At 54.3% G+C, this 23680-nt stretch overlaps 1 protein-coding gene across 1 annotated transcript in view; it reads left to right on the forward strand.

The window, feature by feature from the left end:
* Positions 1 to 22074, forward strand: part of PTPN5 (protein tyrosine phosphatase non-receptor type 5) — a 54456-nt gene extending 32382 nt beyond the window's left edge. The window contains exons 4-15 of the mRNA XM_079930302.1: positions 7882 to 8075; positions 8603 to 8710; positions 8946 to 9023; positions 9498 to 9739; positions 11085 to 11274; positions 13707 to 13791; positions 17843 to 17922; positions 18100 to 18237; positions 18775 to 18885; positions 21039 to 21199; positions 21291 to 21404; positions 21832 to 22074. Coding sequence (XP_079786428.1) covers positions 7882 to 8075; positions 8603 to 8710; positions 8946 to 9023; positions 9498 to 9739; positions 11085 to 11274; positions 13707 to 13791; positions 17843 to 17922; positions 18100 to 18237; positions 18775 to 18885; positions 21039 to 21199; positions 21291 to 21404; positions 21832 to 21925 — 1595 coding nt within the window. The 3' untranslated portion in view covers positions 21926 to 22074. The remainder of the gene's footprint in view (positions 1 to 7881; positions 8076 to 8602; positions 8711 to 8945; positions 9024 to 9497; positions 9740 to 11084; positions 11275 to 13706; positions 13792 to 17842; positions 17923 to 18099; positions 18238 to 18774; positions 18886 to 21038; positions 21200 to 21290; positions 21405 to 21831) is intronic.
* Positions 22075 to 23680: the final 1606 nt, after the last annotated feature.

Raw genomic sequence — 23680 nt, forward strand, 5'->3', positions numbered from 1 at the left:
CTGCTACCCAGGCCTCTTGACACTGCCAGTGTTGTGAGCCTCCCCAGTTACTGAGGGCAACAGCCCCTGGAGGGTTGGACTTTGTCAGCACATCTGTCCTGGGGGGTCTTGGTTGGCTCTTGCTCACCTCCTATCCCCTGGACTTTCCTAGACCTCTGAGAGCATTTACCAGGACCCACCAAGCAACCCCAAACCAGGACCCAGCCTTCTGCTGTCAGGGAGGGAGGCCTCAGACCTTCAGGTACCCACAGGCAGCCCCTGTGAAACATCCCATGCTGGCCTAACGAGTGAAAACTGAACCAGAGGGTTAAAGACATGTGTGCCAGTCCTGATTCTGCCTCTTACTCTCTGGACCTCAGTTTCCTCATCTGTAAAATGGGAGGGTGGAGCAAGAGGCTCTCCCAATTCTGTCCCTCCCTCCCCACATGTTTGGGCTTAAGTCTCAGGCACTAGGGACCTCTGGTACCCACTGCCCAGGGCCTCTCCGTTGGTTATTTTAGTTCTCACCGTGGGCTGGGGGGAGGGGGTAGCTGCACCCTCAGAGTTTCATTGACCCTTTTCACCCTTGTACTTCTGGGCCTCCGCTCCAGAGAGGCACAAAGAACTGAGCCTTTGTTTGCAGCAACAAAGCTGTTTGCAATTTCAGATAGAACCGTTTTATTATATCCCATCCAAAGAGTACTTGAGTTGCCTTTTGTTTTGAAAGCTTGTTAGCATTTCAGATTTAATTAACTGAGAGAGCAAAGCTGCCCCACTTCCTCAACCCCCGGCCCATGCCCACTCCATCCACCGACCCCAGGTGCCAGTCGGCAGCCTCAAAGCCCTCGCCCACGTGGGGGCAGGGCACCCACTGTCCTCCTGAAGGGCTCACCTGGCAGATGAAAGGGACCCGGTCCTGTTGCCTGTCCCTCATGCTCCCCTCCCCTCCCCTCCTCCCCCTCCTCTCTCAATTCTGCTGCTGTTTACCGAGCGTTCACCGTGCGCCAGGCACCAGGCTAAGCACTGGGCGTTTATTACCTTATGGCATCCTCAGACCCCAGCCAGCAAGGCTTAGTGGATCTGTTGTCCAGAGGAGAGACTGAGTCACTTCCCCAAGGTCACACAGGTGGTAAGTGGCACAGTCGGGCTTCAAAGCTAAGTCTGGGTGACTCCAGAGCTTTGGCTAGGAGTCCCCCCAAGGAGCTTCCTCCCCAGAAACAAGGCACTTGTAGGGACAGCAAGAGCTGCAGTGCTGGCTGGATAGGGCCGGGTCCTAGAGATCGTTCTTGTTACAGAGGTACCTCCTTTTATTGCGCTTCGCTTGAGTGCGCTTCACAGATACTGCGGTTTTCACAAACTGAAGGCTTGTGGCAACCCTGCATTGAGCAAGTCTGTCGGCACCATTTTTCCAATAGTGTTTTTTTAAATGCAGGTGTGTACATTGTTCTTTTAGACATAATGCTACTGCATACTTAATAGACTACAGTAGAGTACAGACGTAACCTTTGTATGGACTGGGAAACCGAAAAATTCGTGTGACTTGCTTTATTGCGGTGTTTGCTTTATTGCAGCGGCCTGGAACCAAACCAATAGTGTCTCTGAGGTACTTGGAAATCTGCCTCCCAAGAGCCTCCACACACTGGTCCCATTCTCAGCTCTTGACGTGCCCCCTTCCCTAGCACAGCCCCCTCAGGTGTCTGCAGACAGGCCCCCCGCCGCCTCCACTCCCCTCCATCCCCACAGTGAGGTAAGAGCAGTAATCCTATAAACAAGTGTCTGTGTCTAAGGGTGGGGTTTCAGACACAGTGATGGGCTGTGGAGCCCAGCACCATCTCCCACAGAGATGACGCTGTACTTGTGAACACATGGAGGGTCAGGAGTGTTGGAGATTTCTTCAAGATGCTGTGGTGTGGAGAGCTGATCACCTGAGCTAGTCTCATCTGGTGGGTTGGTTAACGGTATGGGCTCTGGCCGCAGGCTGCCCGGGTTCTAGTCTTAGCTTCTGCCTACTGTTAGCTGACTTGGCCAAGCGACTTAACGCCCGTGTGCCTCAGTTACTTCATCTGTAAAATGAGAGTAAGAGCAGTACCTTCTAGCATTGTTGTGAGGATTAAATGGGTTAATATACGTGAAGCACTCAGTGAGCGCTCAGTACGTGTTAGCCCTCAGTGGTCCTGGCTCAACGTTTGGCTGATTGTTGACCTACAGCAAGCCACTTTCCCTCTCGGCCTCAGTTTCCCCATCTGAGAAACCAGCAGACTAGACCAGATGCCCCTCAAGGCTGGTCTGGCTCTGCCCATCAGTGGTTCTAGAAGCCCGGGCAGGGCTGAGTGTGATGTTCTGTTGGTCAGCGCCCCCATGGCTACGTGGGCATGGTGGGGAGGTCCCTCCTGGCCACGTTTGGGAAGAGAAGAAAAGCTGAATGGGGCAAGAGCTCCCTCCTCATGTAAACAGAAGCGGGCCAGCCTTCCGGCTCCGGTTCTGCGGCTGGCAGCTCCGAGGATGAGTCACCAACAGGAACAGCCATGTTCTCGGGCTCGGGCGGGGCCGGCCCCGGGGCACACCGTGGCTGCAGAGTTTAATGGTGGGATTTGGGTGCCAGGTGACGGGAGAGGGATCGTGGTGTTTCCACATGCCCAGGGTAAACCCTCAAGGCCACTTGCCTGCGCGCCTTACCCAGGGCCCCTAGAGCTCTGGCCCAGGATGCAGAGCGCCTGCCTTCCAGTGTTCCTTCCTTTCATAAGATACAGCCTTTGAGGAGCCGGGATCTGGCACAAAAGCTGCACCGCCACCCCCATGCAGCTGGTTAGGGTTCAAGGATCCCCAGACACAGGGACTCCCTCCCTCCCAGATTCTCATCATCTCCCTGCCTTTGCTGCAGTGACCTCTCCTGAGAAGCAGTTTGGCAAAGCGGAAAGACCACTTGGCGTCAGGAAGGCCTGGGTTTGCATCTCGGGTCTGCACGTACTTGGGCAAGCCACTGAACCTCGCTCAGCCCGATTTCCATGCCTGGAAAATCCCTTTCACCCCATGCAGGAAGCAGGCCCGAGAGGAGCCCAGTGTTCTGTCACTGTCAGCAAGGTGCCTCTGAGTCAGGGCTTCGTGCATGGCAAAGCAGCTACCTTGCTGTGAACTACTGAAAAGCCAGTCCTTGACACAAGCAGCCGCCTCTCACCAGCAAAACAGGGCTGATGATGCCAATGTCTACCTCACAGAGAAGCAAAAGGAACTGCGTGCGCACAAGCGCTTTGGGAGCTGCACAGAGCCTACCCAAGAGATCTGGCATTCTCATTCCGGAGCAAGACAGTGAGTGGAAGGGTGGGCAGGGTGAGGAGAAGGGCTGGCGTGATCTCTAGGAGCAGGACCTGGAGGACAAAGGACAAAGGAGCCCAGGACCTCTGTGGTCCATGAGGGCGGGCACTGTGTTGTTCACTGCTGTATCCACAGAGCCTAGCCTGGTGCTTGGCAAAGTATTGATATATAATCGGTGCTCAATAAATGTGTCGGACTCACACATGAATGAGCAGAGACTAAAATCAGCCCAGTTCTCTACCTCCCCACTTCTACCACCTGATCACAGACCTCCGCTCCCCATCCCTGAGATCACGGGTTCTTAACCTGAGGTCCGTGGATCCCCTCCAGAATTACAGGCAGAATATAGTGTGTGTGAGAAGAAGTATCTTCCTGAGTAAAGAAATGTTAGATTTCTGCCCAGAAAAGCTTTTAAATAAACCCTGCTCTGAAAGGTAGGCATCTACCAGGCACTCAGTTGGACTCATCCAGCCTCCAGGGCTGCCAGATACCCTGTGGGTTTAAAAACAAAAAAACAGCTTCCACCCTTGTCTCTGAGAGGTGCATACAGGGCCCCGCCAGCCTGCAGGTTTTCTTCTGCCCCCTTAAGGTGCCAGGCTGTTAACCTGCCATCTTTCATATGCAGAAGTGATGTCAGGGGGCCTGTCTTCTGAGTGGCTGCTCTCTGGCTGGGTGGGTCTCACAGAGACTTGCACTCACTCTCAATCTCTCCCAGTCCCCCCACATGCCATTTAGGTGTGACAGGTGAAAGTTGGGGTCCTGAACCTGGGAATATTAAGCAGGCCTCATAATATCTGAACTCAGAACAGTGCCCTCTTTTTAAAAATATTTTTCCTCACTACAAATAAATTTATGTATATACATATATATTTATCTCTATACGTATGTGCCTATTTACTTATTGGAGGAAATTTAGAATATATAAACAGGGACTTCTCTGGTGGTGCAGTGGTTAAGAATCCGCCTGCCAATGCAGGGGACATAGGTTCGATCCCTGGTCCGGGAAGATCCCACATGCTGTGGAGCAACTAAGCCTGTGCGCCACAACTACTGCACCTGCGCTCTAGAGCCTGCGAGCCACAACTACTGAGCCTGCGCACCACAACTACTGAAGCCCACGTGCCTAGAGCCCGTGCTTCTCAACAAGAGAAGCTACTGCAATGAGAAGCCCGTGCACGGCAACAAAGAGTAGCCCCGCTCGCCTCAACTAGAGAAAGCCTGTGCACAGCAATGAAGACCTAACACAGCCAAAAATAAAAATAAAGAATATGTAAACAATGAAAAAAATCACTCTACTCTCACCCTCCTCCAAAGAACTATTGTTACTACTACCTGTCTTCTGTTCTTCCCATTTACCGTGTATGGTGTTCATTAAACACTTCCTGTGTGCCCGGCGTCCGGTGTGCTGCACGCTTTCCAAGCACCACTTGACTTAGCCTCTCGTCTTTCATCGGGGATTCTCCACCTTTTTATATACTTTCTTAATTTTTAAGGCCAAGGAGAGCAGACTGTTTTGTAACCTTGCCTTTCTCACTCCACACCATCGAAATCTCTTTCCCCATTATTAAATATTTATCTACAGTCATTACTAACGGCAGCATGATGACGTTTTATTGCAGGCAGGTTCCAGGCTTCTCAGACTGGGGTGCATGTACCCCTGAGGGCAAAGCCACAGGATAAATGTAGAACATTTTCCTGAAGCATAAATTTGATTCCAAGCTTTGGGAGGAAAAAAGAAAACATTATTTTAAGATCAAAACAAGCACAGATATGCCATAGAATAGAATAAAGAACACCCATGAATTTTCAAACAAAGCAGCAAAGTCCAGGATCATGTGACTTGCTGTTTTTCCCCAAAGACCCATGTCCCCTTTGCTCTAAGGATGGGAGAAGCATCTAAGAAGCACTGTGTTCTCCCTCTTTTACAGATAAGGAAACTGAGACCCAGGGGGGAGAAAGGATTGCCCAAAGTCCACAGTGTGTGTTACGAGCCAAGCCAGGTGGCCCCTGAGCTGTACCCCTCCTACCTGTCCGTATTTGCCATCACACATCGACTGCTTTTTCTGAAGGTGTGGGTGGAGAACTTGCCACTCGGGTAATCAACCCTCTGCTTATCAATAGTGGAAACTCTTGGCTTCCTACGTGATCCATCTCTTAGCAGCGGCTGGATCTGAGATATCTGCTCTTGTGGTTAGTAACTATAGCCTCCCTGGGCAAAGGTAGAGGCCCTTAGGCTCTACCAGCACTTAGATTTTTCACGTAATGCACTGTATTGTAAACACTCATCCACTGGTCTGTTTTACTCAGCTGACTTGAGCCTTTTGAAGGCAGGAGTTACGTGTTGTCATTATTATAATCTGATGTTTCTTGAGCAACTACTAGATGCCAGGTGCCAAGTTGGATGTTGCATCTATAGGATCTACCGTCTTCATCGCAGCTTTTCAAAGAATGTATTATTATCCTTGTTTATCACTTACCCATCATCATTCACTCATTTAGGAAATATTGATTGTAGACTTACATGCCAGGACTAGCGCTGCATGTTGTGGACAGTCAGGATGAGCAAAACCAATACTGCTCTTGCCCTCGTGGAACTTACAGAGACTGGGGGAGATTATATTCAACAAATAATTTTGACAGACTGGAGTGAGTGTACTGTAGCTCAGAGCCTGTCCAAGTGCCTCACTTCAAACCCACCTCAACCACTTATTAGCCTCTCTGCACCTCATCTTTCTCTTCTGTAAAATGAGGATAATAGTAGTGCCAACTTCATAGGGTACCATGAAGAGTGAATAGATTAACGTGCAGAGCACTCAAAGCAGGGCTGTGTGTTCGCCAGGTGTATTGTTGCTGCTGGTCGTATGAAGGAGGGATGTGGGTTGCTGAGTGTGTGTGGTAGGGGAGCCCCTCCTTTAGGAGGCAGCTGATTGAGTTCTACAAGATGATTAGGAGTCAACTTGGCAAAGTGTTTTGGGGACAGTTGAGGGGAGCAGGATGTTGGGGGAATGTTCCTGGCAGAGGGGACAGGATATGCAAAACATGGGGTGTGGGCTTACCCGAGGAACTGCCAAAGAGTGTGGCTGGACCACAGCAGGTAGGGAGCTATACAGGGTAAGGTCTGGGAAGGAGGAGCCTGGGAGAGAAATACAGGTATCCCCAGGATCACCGCATTGTTGATCCAGGCCATGCGAGATGCTCAGCAAATACTTGTCACGTAACCAAGCGAGCATGTAGACAACTATGTTGGCCTCGCGTGGTCTTGGCTGTGGGTGTTCCGTTGTCTCCCAACCAGAAAAGGAGTCCATTGTCCCATATATATACACAGTGGTATGTGGACCGTCCCATCCCCACCATCAAGCCGTACACGTCCGTCTTGCCGGTGCCTCTCTTCTTGGCAATAGATTGGACAGTGTGGGTTTAAATGGGGAGCTCCAACCTCTGGGCTCACTGCGGTGGTGCTGCTGGAATCTCCACACTCCACCAGGGCATCAGATCCAAGCCAGTGCTGTTCAGACTTGTTTAGTTGTGGAACCTTGTGTTGAAATCATCTTAGAGGAAACCCAGTATATGGAACGGTATTGAACAGCTCCCACGGCTGAGGCCCAGGCACAGGGACCCAGAGCCCTTGGTCGTAGCTGGTGCACCTGAGAAAACACCAGGGCTCCTTAAAGCACAGTTAGAAAACCAGAGGACTTCCCTGGCGGTCCAGTGGTTAAGACTTCGCCTTCCAATGCAGGGGCCGCGGGTTCGATCCCTAGTCGGGAAGCAAGATCCCACATGCCTTGTGCCCAAAAAAACAAAACGTAAAACAGAAACAATATTGTAAAAAATTCAATAAAGATTTTTAAAATGGTCCACATCAAAAACAGCAACAACTTTAAAAAAGAAAACCAAGGGAGACCCCCCAACCCCCATTTTCGAGGTGTGGAAATTGAGGTCCAGAAAGGAGGGGGTGACTTTCCCAAGGTCACACAACCAGGGATAGACCCAGAACTGGATCTTAGACGTTTGACATCAATTCTGCTGCACCGAGATTTTCCTCCACACCATCCTGACCACCCCCATCCCCCCTCAGTGTGGGGTCTTGAGGTGGGGAAGGGGCACGGGGCTGTGACCTTGTCAAGTGTCCGGCGTCTCCCCCCCGGCACACATACTGAGTCGGGGCGCAGAGCATGAGAGACGAAAACCCAGAGGGCAGGCATGGGTGGGCTGCTCAGGGTCACGGCCTGGTCATGCCGTACCTTTTTTTCCCTCTCTCTCTTAATTGAGTTTGAGGTGGTGGTTTTTCGTTTCCTTAAGGAATGGGAAAAGAATGAAGCTGTGTAAACACCACGATGTTAACTCCCTGAAAAACCTCCTGCCATTTTAACTCTGTTACTGGAGAAATCAAAGAGAAATAATTTGTCCACCCACACTTAGCTCTTTCTGACGAAGGTAGGTGAGTATTGCTTTGCTAATCGAGGGTGACTGCTGGAAGCGGAGCCAGGCTGACTGATCCCGGATTGAGAGGAAGCCACGGCAGCCCCAGAAGGAGCGGTCCGCCGGGGTCGGCAGGGCCCGGATCACCGGCCGCGTGTCCGCCTTCCGCAGGTGTCCCCCAGCCGGTAGGGATGCAGGCGCTGGACCAGGCCGAGGGGCCCACGGCCTTGCAGAGAGAGGTGCCACTGCCCCCGTCTCCTTCACCGCCTTCAGAGACAGCTCAGAAGCCACCACCTCGAGACGCCAGGAGCCCCTCCTTCGCTGTCAGGAGCAGCCTGTGCCTGCTGGCTGCCTCCCAGTTCCTGGTAAGGACATCACAGGCCTTGCGGGGCCTGGAGGGAGGGCGGGTTGAGGGACGGCCTCCACTTCCTCCCCGAGATGGCCGCCTGGGGACACAGAAGGATGAGGGGCCTCCGTGGCGTCCCTCGTGACTCCAGCCCTCGGGCTGGTGTGAGGAGAAGGCTGGAGTTCTGAGCCATAAACCCCTCACACCCTGACCTCAGAAGTAGGAACACAGGCCCACTCCCAACCCCCTGGCCCCGCAGGGGTTCTTCTGAGGACTTCCTGTCTCTGGAGGCATCTCTGGGAGACTCTCCTTGTTATGTGTACCTGGTGGGGTGGCAGGGTCCCCTCTGGGAAGGGCTTTCTCTTGGCTCCCTTGAGTCAGCTCTTCTCTAGGGAGAGGTCCCAGGCCCTTGCCCCAGCTGCGCAGTCTGGGCCTTGGGGGGCCAGGTTGAGGCTGAAGGGGAGCTCTCGAGGGTGGGGAGATGGGGGTATATGGGAGCAAGGAGCCCAGGCTCCGGGCTCAGCGTGCTGCCCCCGGCCGCCCCAGCTCGCCTGCGGGATGCTCTGGCTCAGCGGCTACGGCCCCATCTGGTCGCAAAATGCCACAGACCTCATCTCCTCCGTGCTCACGCTCCTGGAGCAGCTGGGACCCTCGGTGAGTACGCTCCAGGGAGCCCCAGGGTAGGAGGGAATGCTCGGGGGCCTCCAGTCCCACCAACCCCTGCCTAGGGCTTCTTTGAGTTCAGGAGGTATTTACTGGCCCCTGAAGTGTTTCTCCCTGTCCCCCACCCAGACCGGGTCCAAAGTTTTCAGAGCCTTGATTTTATCCCTGTTGAAACATGAGAACTCTGCCCACCCCCCCATCACCCTGTTTGTCTGCTGTTCTCCAGGCCTGGCTGGCTGTTGGGACCTGGGACGTCCCTAATCTGCTGCTGGTCTCTCTGTCCGTGGTCCTCATCACCACCTTGGTAAGACTCCTCCTGAACCAGCCTCCGTGCTCCTCTTCCGTGACCCTGAGGCCCGATCCCCACCTTCTCCCATTTGACCTACAGACTACACCTTCTGGGTAGGGCTGAGGATGGGGTACCCGTCTCCTTCCACCAATGCGCCCAGCCTGGGGGGAGAGGTGCCGTCTTTCTCAAAATTGGTTTGCAGCGTTCTTGGCTGGGGAAAGGGGCTGAGGCAGGGAGAAGACTGGAGAAGGAACCCTACCCCCACCCCACGAAGAAGGCTTCAATCCACAAGAACCTGAGGGTTGGAGGTGGAGGGGGCTGGGAGGACATGACAGGGGTGGAGCCTCTCATCTAGGTGAGGGGTGGTGCAATGCAGACAGCTCCCAGGAGAGTAGGGCTGCTCCAGACACGTGGAGGAGCAGGGGGCTCAACTCCATGGGCACCCCCTCACCCAGGGGGGCTGCCATGATGCCATATGCCCCGAACTAGGTGTGGCACCTCCTGAGAACTCCCGCAGAGCCACCCAGCCCGCTGCCCCCCGAGGACAGGCGCCAGTCGGTGAGCCGTCAGCCCTCTTTCACCTACTCTGAGTGGATGGAGGAGAAGGTCGAGGATGACTTCCTGGACCTGGACCCTGTCCCTGAGACACCTGTGTTTGACTGCGTGATGGACATCAAGCTTGAGGCCGACCCTGCCTCACTGACTGTCAAGGCCATGGGTCTGCAGGAGAGGTGGGTCCAGTGGAGAGGTGGGCTCTGTGGGCCCTGGAGCTCTCAGCTCCCGATCGGAAGGGCAGATGCCTGACTCTGCCTCCCAGTGCCCAGGGAAGAGCTGAGCTCATAAGCCCACCAGTGGAGACACATCCTCTTCAGGTCTGATTCACATAGATCAGGATGCCCCAAGGTGAATGCTAAGAAATGCTGTTACTACACACAAACACATGGGCATACACAAGTGTACATGCGTGCATGCTCGCACATACACTTGTGGTTTGGATAGGTTTCTTTACTGCAGGACTTGTCAGGACCTTTAACGTGCTTGTAGTCATTGTAGACTGACTAAGGGTAATGTGTGGCATTCCTCAAAGCCATCTGACCACAGAACCCTTTTTTTTTCTGGTTTGAACTCAATTTTTTTTTATTTTTTATTGGAGTATAGTTGCTTTACAATGTTGTTAGTTTCTGCTGTACAGTGAAGTGAATCAGCTATATGTATACATCTATCCCCTCCCTCTTGGACCTCCCTCCCACCCCACCCCCATCCCACCCATCTTGGTCCTCACAGAGCACTGAGCTGAGCTCCCTGTGCTATACAGGTTCCCACTAGCTCTCTTTTATAGTGTCTCATAGTGTTCCCCAGAGCACACGTTGGGAGGTGTCAGCACTCTCTTTTGGGGGCCTGGCTGGGTAAGCCAGATCACACCAAGGTTGAGATGCCCACATGATGTCATGGAAAGAGCACTGGACGAGGACTCGGAAAACCTAGCTTTTTGTTTCACCTCTGCCACCCCCTCACTGTGTGCTTGGGCCATTCTCGTCCCCGCTGTAGCACTCAGATCCCCTTTCCGTGTAACGAGGGCTTTCCCGTGCTGTGCCCTGAACACAGTAGGGTTTGTTGCGTCTGCTCATCCTCGCTGCCGCTGTGCTGCCCCTGAGACCCCATCTTTCCCAGGCCTCTCCTGGATTCTGCGTCCTTGCAGACTGCCGGTCGGGGCTGGTATATAGAAGGTCGAGCCCTGCTTCTCTGCTCCAGGCGGGCACCCTCTCTGTGAGCTTCCTGGGGCCACAGGGCTGGGAACTACCTCCAGCAGTGGCAGAGGAGAGTGCTCAGGGCCCTTGCATTGAACCCTGGGAACCGGGCTGAGGCCACACTCGGCTACTCCACCACAGGCAGCCTAAGCCTCGGGGCTGAGCCGCACGCTCCCTGTGTCAGGGGAGATGTCACACCCACTCCTGTCTCTGGAGCCCACCTGGTTCCCACCCCCATCTCTCCTTCCCTCATCCTCCTGCTCCAAGGCCCCCAGCTGATGGCCGTCCCTGACCCTGATACTCACCCCTCCTTACCCGGTCCTTCCAGGAGGGGCTCCAACGTCTCCCTGACCCTGGACATGTGCACCCCGGGCTGCAATGAGGAGGGGTTCGGCTATCTCATGTCCCCACGCGAGGAGTCGGCCCGCGAGTACCTGCTCAGCGCCTCCCGTGTCCTCCAGGCCGAAGAGCTTCACGAGAAGGCCCTGGACCCCTTCCTGCTTCAGGCAGAATTCTTTGTGAGTCCCCTTGAGCCGGCTCCCCTGCAGGGGGCAGCCCGTTCTGCACATGTTCATCCCCCCAGCAAGGCTTTGGAGCGGGGTACCCCAAACTCAGCATCTGATAGATGAACATCATTTCATTCTCACCTCTCCTACTGTCTTGTTTTCTCTCTGGGCCTCAGTTTCTCATCTGGAAAATGGGAGTAAAAATAACAGAGGTATTGCAAGGATTCAAGAGATGCAGAACGTGTGCAAAGCGCCCATGGGGTGATTGGTGTTTGTGGCATTCCCAAGTCTTTATCATCCAGGACTGTGCTCTGAAAGCCTGAGAAAGACTTAGAAAGCTTTCTCTTCTTTTTTTCTTCTTTGGCCACGCCGCGAGGCACCAGGTATTGAACCTGGGCCCCAGCAGTGAAAGCACTGACTCCTAACCACTGGACTGCCAGGGAATTCCTGAAAGCCTTCTCTTCTGACTCTCCCGTTTTCCCACCCTCCCCCTGCCCGACATCACCTAACATTGTTCGTCCTCCTTTGAAATCTGTCCAGTTCTGTGATTCAGGCTTAGGGGGGGTCCTGATCGCCTCCCCTCTAGACTTAGGCAGCAGCCTCCAGCTGCCTCCTGTTGGACTTTGAGGGGCCCATAAATGACACCCCTGTTTTACCTGCCTGAGCACTCAACCAGTTAGGAGCCAAGACATGGAAAATCACAAAACCACCTTTATTTTTGCTGATAAAGGCTAGGTTTAGCATGAGGATTGGGTATGTAGCAGTAGGGAACTTCCTAATACCAACCACCAGAGTGAACAAACTTTCCACCCACCCCGGGGCAGTGCTGGTACATCGCCGGCCTCACCTCATAGGGGAGCCCTATAATTCTTTCTTGGCAGGAGGGCCGGGAAAGAAGGAGGAAGGAAGGGGCTGGGGTCCAAAAGCCCGGTTCCTCAATCAAACACACTCATTGGGTAACTCGCCCACCTCTGTGGGTAGGAACGGGCAAGAGGCCATGAGCATTTGGGGAGAGTCCCTCTTGGGAGAAGCCAGAGGGATGGAGAACCCGTGTGCCTCCCTCACAGCTCCCCTCGTCCCAGGCCTCCCTGCTCCCTACCTGGACCCGATGTCTTTCCCCTCTGAGAAGCCCTCCATCACCCTCTGACCCGTTGCTCCAGATTCTCTAGAATGTGGCACAGCCTGCCTTACCTGAGTTCAGCGAGCCCCAGACTCCTTTTCCGGACTTATATCCCCATCCCTGCAGGGACTGTCCACTTCAAATTGGGCCCGCACCACGCCCCCGCCGCGGTGCCTTCCCTGTCATCATCCCCCACCCTGGAGTCCCCTAGGAAGCCTTCCTCGACCACTCAGCCTCAGCTGCCATTCCCACAGCCACACCTCCCCTTGAGGAAAGGGCTTGCATCCCCTTGTCATCTCCAGTTCAGTAGATCATTGTCAGTTTTGCTCAGAGAGTAAGAAAGAGGGGGTGCCCACACATCCACTCCATGGGCGCTTCTGCACATGCTTTTTATTTTGATTCTCACAACCACCCTAGAAGGTAAGTATTATGATCCTCATCGTACAAAGCACATACTTAGTGTGTCCACAAACAGTGAACACTGTAAACCATGTGAAGTCAGGTGCTAAAGCGTGTGGACAGAGGGAAGGGGCGTGAAGAGAAGACAGACACTGAGGAGTCATCCCAGAGAACACAGGTCGGGGGGAAGAGGTGAACCTTAAAGGCTGGGAAGGATTTGGGGTGATGAAGAGGGGTGGGACCGGTGCTCCCCACAAGCTGGGTGCCGTGAGCTCAGACCTGGAGGCTAGCTGGATACTGACAAATTAGCCACAGGAAGAGATGGGCACAACTGGAGGGTGGGTCTCTTCAGAGCAGCTGGTGGTGAAGAAAGGCCAGATCGGAAAAGACCTCACATTCCAGGCAGAGAAGTTCCAACTTGGAACTCTTGACATAGAGAGTGATTGGGAGATGCAAATACAACTCTGGGAGGCCCAGAAGGAGGCTCCTTTCCTGCTGGAGAATCAGGGAAGGCTTCTTGGAGGAGGTGGCTTTATGATGGACAGGAGGACATGAGAAGATGAGGATGGGGTGGATGTTACTACAGAGTCAGCAGCACTATCCAGGGTCCTGAGGTAGAGACACCCAGGGTAGGAACACAGGTCAGTAAAACCACTCAGTGTGGCTGCAGCACAGGGTGCAGAAGAAGGCAGTGATTTGCCAGGTCACTTTTTCTTCTGTTCTTCTTTGAGTGTCTACTATGTGCCAGGCTGGCCCCCAATAAACAATGGTGATAATAACATTTATTATGCACTCAGCGTTTGCCAGGTCTGTTCTAGATACTTTTTATGTGCACTAACTCATTTAATAGTCAGTGTTTGTTGAATGAATGCATGCACTTAAGTCAACCCACCTCTCCTCACACCCCCATGTCCTCCTCCTGCAGGAAATTCCCATGAACTTTGTGGATCCAAAAGAGTATAACATCCCTGGGCTGGTGCGGAAGAACCGGTACAAAACCATCCTTCCCAGTGAGTACTCACTGCCCCAGGGGGTGGGGGAAGGCTCCCCCTCACCTGGGTGCCACTTCACCCTGAGGAAGGCCTTAACCCCAGAGTGGGCCTCCACAGTCACAGGAGCGGGGACGGAGGGTGCAGGTACCCAGTGAAGGGAAACACCCCCTTTAGAGGGTAGAGGGCTCCTTGTTCCTTCACACAGCACTTTCCAGACCCTTGCCCTGTGGAAGCCCAGAGAGAAAGAGGAACAATAACAGCAGCTCCTAGACAGTTCGTGGTGGCTGAAAAGTCTTATCACATCCTTGGTCTCTTCAGAATGGGCAGATTTTAAAGAGAGGACATTAGGCTCAGAGAGGATAAGTGGCTCATCCAGTGTCACACAGCTAAGACATTCAGAACTGAGTTTCAAACTGGGCCTGTGACCCCAGAATTGGGCTCTTTTGTCTACCTTGAGTTCAGTTTGGCCAGACTGTGAGTCCTCTAACAGGCAGAGCCACCCCATAAGGGAATGAGCTGCCTGTCCAGTAGTAAGCTCCCCATCAGTCAGGGTATTCAAGCTAGACTGCATGAGCAGTCCCCTGGAAGGTCTGATAGGGATTTTCCCCCTTTGAAGGCAGTTAGACCAGGCGACCTGATATTCCTCTTTTAGCCCTGGAGTGTCATTTTCAGGTAACTTTCATCAAGCCCCTATCTGCCTGTCACCCCTGCCAAGTTCTGGCCCCAGGCCCCAGGGCTAGCATAGAGGGTGATATATTGAAAGCAAATCCACAAACCTACTCCACTCAGTTTGTGGAGTAACGAGGCTTTAAAAAAGCAGTTTTGCCATTAGCAACTCCAACAACATGTAAGATGTCATGACTTATTTTTAACTTTTAAAATATCGACTTGTGGTTGCTATGGTTACACAGTGTCTAGGTAGTTCCGGTTAAACAAAGCACCATTTAAGGCCAGGATGCAATATTCAGGGCTGCTCACCTCTTCCCTCCTCTTGCCGCCCTCCACCCACCCAGCCCAACCTGGAGGGAGGGGTTCGGGTACGCCACAATCTAGGGCTTTGCTGGCCACTCAGAATAGCCACTGGGGGAATATGGGAGCCGGGCCATCACTCCATTTGGTCCCCACTGGATTCCTGAGAAGACTCCAGCCTCCAGCCAGGCCCTGAGCCTTCAGGTCCCCGAGCCCAACAGAGACCTTCTCTGTGGCCAACAAGAATTGACCCTGTGCCTTCAGAGACCAGGCTAGGGTGTATGGCAAAGCCCCCTCTCAGATCCGGGACAGCCAGAGGTTTGCTTTCTCATTCATTCTACACCATGCCCAGGGCCTGAGAATTCAGACATGAAAGAGACACAGACTCTGTGCACAGGGAGCTCGCAGTCTAGTGAGAGAGAGATCCATGGACAGTTCCAGTACAGAGTGACCCAGCAGGCAGCATTGAGGACAAGATACAGGGGAGCTGCACCTGTATGAATGAATGAATGAATATCCCTCAAATCTAGCTCCCCCTCTCCAACTTCACTGCCAAATTACTTTTTATGGGGTGAGGGCTTCCATGTTGCCCAGTGATTTTGGGGGGTCGGACTTGCATGTAGCACAATTCCAGGGGTGCGATTTACATGGACTGCGTTGACATAGTGCCCCCTGGAGTTGTGCAGGGCTAGGGCAGCCCTCTGACCCTGACACTTCCTATGTGGATCATGACAGTAATCTAACTAGTCTGCTGAGTCCCACATTCTCTCCTTCTGTCCATCTTCTACCATTGTCACCAAAATCACGCGAAACAGAAAACTAATCGTGTCATTCTCCTCTTTAAACACTGTCACTGTTACCCTGTAATCCTTGGGTTGAGGTCCAGCCTTATGAGCATGGTTTATTGGACCCTTTGTCAGCTGGTTCCTCTCCAGCCTCATCTCTCCCCAACTCCCACCTGGCCCTGTACACTTGAATTGGACAGAGTGGTGCTCCCTACTCCGCTTTCTACTGGTCCTTCAGACCCAACCCAGGTGCCCCCTCTTCCATCTGAGCCAAGTCAAGTCCCCTCTGTTCCCTCGTCCCCAGTGCTCACAGGCCATACACTGCTCGACTGCCTGCCCAGCAGTAAGGGGACCGGGCCTGGCTGATCTAGGAGCCCCCGTGCTCAGGCACAGTGTCAGGCTCAGAGTCCACGCTCGGTAGGGTCAATAGAACCATCACCATTCTCACGGTGGTTCTTTAATATCAAAGGCCCTGGTGTCTGGCCAGGGGGTCTAGTGCCCACTTCTGAGTCCTAATCTGGGCAGGCACCACCAGGAGAAGGGAGGTGGCCCACACAGTGCTGCCCCTCCTCTCTCCCGCTCGTCACCCCAAGCCTCCTTCCATTTACCCTCACTCTTCCCCATACCTGACGCCCCTCTGCTCCCTCCTCCACAGGAGCTGCCCTGTCCCCACCTCCCCCACCATCACCTGCCCAAACCTCTAGCACTGGGGCCAGGGCATGAAAGGGCCAGAGAGGGGAGGCTTTGTGGGTGTCATGTCCCATTTCATCTACCGGGTTTGGGATCCTTCTTTTTTTTTTTTTTTTTTAACGTCTTTATTGGAGTATAATTGCTTTACAATGGTGTGTTAGTTTCTGCTGTATAACAAAGTGAATCAGCTATACATATACATATGTCCCATATCTCTTCCCTCTTGCATCTCCCTCCCTCCCACCCTCCCTATCCCACCCCTCTAGGTGGTCACAAAGCACCGAGCTGATCTCCCTGTGCTATGCGGCTGCTTCCCACTAGCTAGCTGTTTTACATTTGGTAGTGTATATATGTCCATGCCGCTCTCTCACTTCGTGGGATCCTTCTTTTAACCTGTTAGCTTATAGTGGAACTGGTAATGATGGTAGTAATAACAGCAGACACGTGCCCTATAGTGTTCACCATATGCTGGGCCGAGTTACGGGTCTGAGGACTCACTAACATCTACTCTTGAACGTTTACAAGATGAGTGAGGTTGTGATGGAAGGAATGTCCCTAGTTTACAGAGAAGACACAGGGGGACTAAGTAAATGGCCTACACTGACACTGCCAGGACTTGAACCCAGCCTTACTGGTCAGTGGTGTAGGCTCCTGACCGCTCCTCACACGGCCTTTGAGAGCCCCGTATGGGGCACACTGGCAGGGCCTTTAGTCCAGCCCTCCCTCCACAGAAGAGACCCTGGGGCCCAGAGAAGGGAGAAGACAGCCAATTGGTGACAAAGCCAGACCGGAGCCCCGGGCCCCGGGCCCCAGGCCCCAGCTTCCTGCCCACCCCACAATCCGCCGGCTCAAGCCCAGCTTCTGCAGGCTCACAGAGCAGACTAGTCAATACAGGGAGGCTGTAGCTGGAACAAAACAAACCCAGGAAGAAGGGCAGGACGTTGTGAGAATCTGCTGCTGTGGGATTTGACATGTGAATAGATGGGGGTAGGGGGGAACCCTTGTGCACGTGTGTGCCATCTCATCTCAGACGTGGAAGACTTTACTCCTTTCATGGTAATATTCTCCCTCAGCGTCCTACCCAAATCTTAGCTATAAAGTGCTTTACAGTTTCACATTGCACTTTCCCATCTGTTTTCTTATTTATCTTCCCAACAGTCCTAGGAAGTAGGCATCTTTGCCCCCATATTACAGATCAGAAAACTGAGGCTTAGAAAGGCCATGTGCTTTACAAGCTTACACGGCACGTTGGGGACAGTGTATACTCGAACTCAGCCCTGCTGGCCAGGATTCATCCTCTAGGGAATTTCTTACAGATTTAGCTGTCTCCTCCCCAGAACATGAGGCACAGTGAGGACAGGGAAGCTTAAGGGACACATGGCAAGGGGCGGCATGGATCCTACAGAGGGAGAGACCTAAGGCCTCTCTCTACTGTCCTCTTCAGCCTGGGCCTCACCTGCCTGAGTGGGCCACAGGGATGGGTCAGTGTTCTGCTTCCGGGCAAGGGAAGAAGGAACTTCAAGTTCCAGAAGAAATATGGGTGCCCTGAAATGGGGCAAAGTGGGCTCTGCACCAGGGGGACTGCATATGTTAAATCCCAGCCTCACCTGTCTCCCTCACCCCAGACCCTCACAGCAGAGTGTGTCTGACCTCACCAGACCCTGACGACCCTCTGAGTTCCTACATCAACGCCAACTACATCCGGGTATGTAGCCCCATCCCGATGGCCTCTCCCTGAAAGGGAGGCCCGAGTCAACGGGATCCATCCTCTAGGCTTGTCCCTAAGCCCATGTGGCTCCTGCCAGCCCCCCGGAAGAGCCTGAGTGTGGGGAGCCAGGAGCACGGCCTCTGACCCTGATGGCCTGGCCTTGGCTGGCTGCAGGGCTACGGTGGGGAAGAGAAGGTGTATATCGCCACTCAGGGACCCATCGTCAGCACAGTTGGCGACTTCTGGCGCATGGTGTGGCAGGAGCACACGCCCATCATTGTCATGATCACCAACATCGAGGAGATGAACGAGGTAGGCACCCCTGTACCTTACCAGGTGTCTGCTGCTTTGTGCCCTGAGCTAAGCGTCTCGTTTCCGTATTAATCCTTACAGCAGTTTTGTGAGGTTGGTATGTTCACCTCACTGCCTGCCAGGGGGAGGAAATGTGAGGCTCAGCGAAGTTAAGTCAGTTGCTCAGAGCCACACAGAGAGTCAGAGGCAGAGCCTGGAGCTGTGGCCTCTCCACCTCCAGGGCTCAGGATCTTAAACACGATGCTCTGCTGCTGCTCAGCCTGCCAGGGCTGATGCTGGCTACTTCTGTACTCATCACGGCCCATTTAATGGAACTCCCATAAAAGTCCTTCAAAATGGGTATTATTTCCATGTTCCAGATGAGGAAACTCAGGCTCAGAAAAGGGAAGTAACTTACAGGTTAGGAAGCTGAGATTTGAACTCTCTAACTGCAAACCTACTGCCCTGTTACCTCTCTTCCCGCTGGCCTGGGAGGGGTATTGGGGAGAGTATGGCTGGGGTGCTGGGGGTATCACAGCCTGATCTGGGCCCCTGCAGAAGTGCACCGAGTATTGGCCGGAGGAGCAGGTGGTGTACGACGGCGTGGAGATCACTGTGCGGAAAGTCATCCACACTGAGGATTACCGGCTCCGACTCATTGCTCTCAGGGTGAGGCCTGGGGTTGGACTGGGCTGGGCAGATGGGGGACTCCACAGCCAACAGGGTCCCAGAGGCCATGATAGCTGAAATTAAGGCGTGTGTCACTCCCAGGATTTACTGATAAGCAGGGACGAGGGAGAGTGTGGTGAATAGACTTGGAGGCCAGAAGAAGGACCAAACCCTCAGTGCATTTCATATCGTTAGGTTCTCTCCATCCACACTGTCATTCATAATGTCTTCCAGCTCTGCTTCAAGTGTACCCAAGGCCAGGACTGTCTGGAAAAGGGGGCTTCAGCAGCTTCCAGCACTGTCCTTATAACTGAGCTTTGAGGTCCTGCCTAGAACATCCCTTTACCTGAGCTTCCAGCCTGTAGTATGACACCGTCCACCAGAGGGCAGGCACTCCTTGCTGCATTTGGGCTGCACAGGGAGGTTGTGGTTGCACAGAAAAAGGAAAAAAAAAAAAAAAGAGAAGAAGACATACGAAATACGAGCAATTACAGAACAGCCCAAAAGAGTGGGGGGAGGCATCCTCCCACCCTGAGGTTGAGCCTCTTCCAGGCTCAGCATTAGAGGAGATTGTTCCTTTAGAGTCAGGAGAATCAGTGCGTTCTGTTTTTGAGAAATCATATGACCCATGTTTGGGGAAAGTGGTGCCACTGTAATAACCCAAAGTCTGGAAGATGAGCTTAGATGCCAGTAAGCTGACATCCTATCCAGAAACAGCCTAGGAGGTCCACTGATGCCGGCAGCCACAGGGTCTGGATAGGATGTCAAGGGCCTGAGACTTGTTCCTCTGAGCTGCCCCCTCCCACTGGAAAAGGTGAAAGAGGGGGTGTCAAGGAGAGCTCAGCCCCTGGAGGACTGGTGCCAACTAAGCATCTCCAAGATACAGGCTTGCTTGCGGGCGGAAAGGGCCAGGAGGTAGAGGGCAGAGGCCGTGGTAGCTGCCACAGCCAGGTAACACAGGGGTGCAAGGAACCAGCTTCCTTTTTCCCCCCGAAAGATATGCTGGGGCTATCTCATCTTCTCAGTGCTGCCGGACTGGTTAGGGAAGAATTGGGACAACTTGGGGCTTGGGGGTATTTACTTCTGTCCATAAACCTTTACAAGCACCTGCTCTGAGCCTGGTTCTGGGTTGGGTACTGGGAACACAGAGCTGTCCAAAGCCTGGACTCTCTCCTCAAGGAGCACCTATAAAATGGTAAGTACTGACATAGAAATAGGTAAGAGCACAGAAGAAGGACCCTTTGTCAGCTAGGGTGCTTAGGGAGGGCTTCCTGGAAATGGTGGTGCTGAATGGGGTTCTGAAGGATGAGTAAGAGTTGGCTAGGAAGCAAAGAAGTGGAGAGAGCATTCCAGGCAGAGAGAAAGTAAAAGTAAGGGCGTGGAAGATAGAATAGCTCTATGTGTGTATACGTGGAGGAGGTGGGGGAAGCAGAGGTTTGATCTGCAAACCATTTGGAGTGCAAGAGAATCAAGTGCAAGTTCACAGGAGCAGGAGTTGGGCCTGGAGGGTAGATACTGAACCATGTGTGTCTTATTTGCCTGGCTGAAGACCGGGGACGGTGGGTTTGATTCTAAGAGCAATGACAGCCATCAAAGGGTTCTGAGCAGCAGAGCAGCCTGTGCTGTAGACAGACCGTTTTGACCACTGTGGAGCTGAGGCTGTCAGGGAGGAGATGGGAGGGTCTCACACAGTTGAGAGATGATAAAGACCAAAGTGGAGGCGGTGGTGGTGGAGAGGATAGCACGGAGGGGAGAACACTTGCTGGGGTTGGAGGTGGGCAGGGAAGTATACTGAGGCAAGAGGAAGGGTCCCAGGGCTCTTGGGGGGTGACTGGGCTGTTAAGGGGTGACCAGGAGACAGGAGTGAATTGGAGAAGGGACTTTTCGCCTCTCTTGGATGATCTTGGAGTTGCTGGGGCAGAACCCACGTGAAGACCAGTGCTGACGCTGCTGACCAGCCCCTGCTGCCCACCTGGCTTCGGGTCTCTGTCTGGTGCCACTGGGTGATGTGGTATAGCTGGCAGAGGCCCGAGGCCCCACTCCCTGTGGCCTCCCTCTTGTGTGTTTCCTCCTTCCCTCCATCCATCTCTGGGCTGATCTGTGGGCTCAAAGAGTTCACGTGTATCTGGGGTGGGCCTCTGTGTCCTGGACAGAGTGGCACAGAAGAGCGAGGCCTGAAGCATTACTGGTTCACATCCTGGCCTGACCAGAAGACCCCAGACCGGGCCCCCCCACTCCTGCACCTGGTGCAGGAGGTGGAGGAGGCAGCCCAGCAGGAGGGGCCCCGCTGCGCCCCCATCGTCGTCCACTGCAGGTGGGTCCTCCCAGACACCCACGAGGGCAGGGCAACTTCCCCCAGCCCTAGGCTGCCCTGCCCCTCACCCACCCACGCCCTCGGCCCTCAGTGCAGGGATTGGGAGGACAGGCTGCTTCATCGCCACTAGCATCTGCTGCCAGCAGCTGCGGCACCAGGGCGTGGTGGACATCCTGAAGACCACGTGCCAGCTCCGTCAGGACAGGTCAGCCCATGGGCAGGGTCTGAGCACGTGGGGAGCTAGAGCCCTGGGGGCAGCAGAGAGAGACTGACGTGTGCATAGGGTGAGGGTTAGGGGACACACTCCATGGGGACTGACCAGCAGACAGGAAGTAGGGAGGACAGATGGGTAAAGGAACCGGATCCAGGCAGTTGGTGGCTGGATGAAGAGGGGAGAGAAACAGAGCTGGTGGACAGAGGGGCAGGGGCTGAGTGGGGGGGGACATGTCACCTGTGTCCCTGCTGTCTGTGCCAGAGCTGGGAGGGACAGGAAGGGGCAGGGGGAGTGGCTGGCCAGGGTTGGCTTCTCTAAGCTGCACAGAGTCCCTGATGTGCCTCAGATGACTGGCACTCTGTGGATCTGGGGGCAGGTCCCTCCATGACCCCGTCCCCACTGTGCGTCTGCCGGGCAGGGGCGGCATGATCCAGACGTGTGAGCAGTACCAGTTCGTGCACCACGTCATGAGCCTCTACGAGAAGCAGCTGTCCCGCCAGTCCCCCGAGTGACCACACTCCTCCCCGAGGTCCTCTGGGTACCACCCAGCCTGAGTCTGGGCCCTCATCCCGGCCACACCCAGGGCCCTGCCTCGGGTCCAGCCTGCCCCCTGTCCCTCCCGCTTCCTTCTCCTCAGTCTGCTCCCCAGCCTGGGCCTGGCCCCTGCCTCCCCCCACAACGTAGCTCTTCCTACTGTACATATTGGGGAGTGGGGGAGGGTGGGGGAGGGGTGTGCCAGGCCAGGCCTGGGGCCCCAGGGCCTGACCCACGCTGCGCGACCTGGGGCCTCGGTTTTTAATGATGGTTCCATTGCTACTTGATCCAAAATATTTCCGTGCCGCACTCTACGTGTCCTGCTGCAGCGTGTTCTGTCTGTCCATCCATCTCTGCTGTCTGTACCGGACACTGTGTCTCCTCAGCCCGGGAGAAGGGTAATGAGCTCCAGCCCCCAAGTGGCCCTGGCAGAGGTGCCTGCCCCCAGCTCCCAGCCCCACTTCTCCCAACAGGCAGATTGCACTTTGCCCCTAGTTACTGGGACCAGGATAAGGACGGGGGGCCTGAGGACCTGGAGGTCAGGCACAGGGAGCTCCTGAGGGGGTGGCAGAAAGATCTCAGCTTGGGGAGAGGTCTCTGGGTGGTGGTGGTGGGAGAAGTATCGCAGCCAGGGTGGCCTCTGGGTGTCAGATGCCTGCAGGAGGCAGTGAGCAACCCGCGAGGCATCAGGGAGGAAGGGGACAGATGGGGACAGTGAACCTAGAGGACCTGGGCCACGATGGGAGAGGGGGAGCTCCGAGGGTGGGGTGGGGACTCGGCCCCAGATATGTGTGAAACATTTTTCGGTGTCACTGTGGGAAATCCCTCCCAGAAGTCTCACCACGTGTAGCTCTGCGTGTGTCCCATGTCCATGCGTGTGTTGAGAGCCCGTCAGCAGGGCATGCATGACTCTTTGGCAACATGTGTTATCTTGGAGCCACGTGTTTTTATTGCTGACTTTAAGTACTTATTCCACGGCAGACAGAGACATTTGGTGTCTTTTTATAATTTGCTCATGGTCATTGAATAGAGCAATAAATGGAGCATTTTGAGCAAAACTGGGCCTGTGTGATTGCCTCTCCCCTCCACTCCCTGTATCCCCGTCTTTGTATACACACACGCGCACACACACACACACACACACACACACACACCCTGGCCCTCAAGATCCGTGGGACCCCCTTGTGGATGCTGGGAGTGTGGCTTGAATCCAGATTTGAAAAGCCAAAGTCCATCGAGCAGGATCCTCACACACCCCCACCGTCTCACCCAGCCAGGAGCCAGGAGCCATGGGGAGCCACAGGGACAGGTGTTGGAGCTTTCCAGAGAAGGAAAAGTGTCTGGCAGGCCACCAGCTTCGACAGATGGGCCAGAGAGGCCAAGGCTGGAGCAGGGAGACCTTCAGCTCACTGAGGCCACTCCCTGTTGGCCAGCCCACTTATCCCTTGTTAGCCCTGCAGGTCTCAAGAGCAGCTGCAAGCCAGCAATTTCCCCTGTAAGGCCTGGGCTGAGAGGAAGCCCCACCCAAGGAGCCTGGGGAATCTGCCCCTAGGCAAAGATGCTGTGCCTCCTAGATGTTCCTGCTCTATTCTTATCCCAGCCCCCAGGGATGCAGCAAAAGTAGTTGTCATGCCCTTGATGACAGGTGTGGGTCAACCCAGGGCAGGAGGGAGTCCAGGGCAGGGCTGCTAACCAGCAGGTCCCTACAAGGTAGCCTTGAGTGGGCTGGTCGA

Source organism: Stenella coeruleoalba (assembly GCF_951394435.1).
Source record: "Stenella coeruleoalba genome assembly, chromosome: 8".
Classification (NCBI taxonomy): Eukaryota; Metazoa; Chordata; class Mammalia; order Artiodactyla; family Delphinidae; genus Stenella; species Stenella coeruleoalba.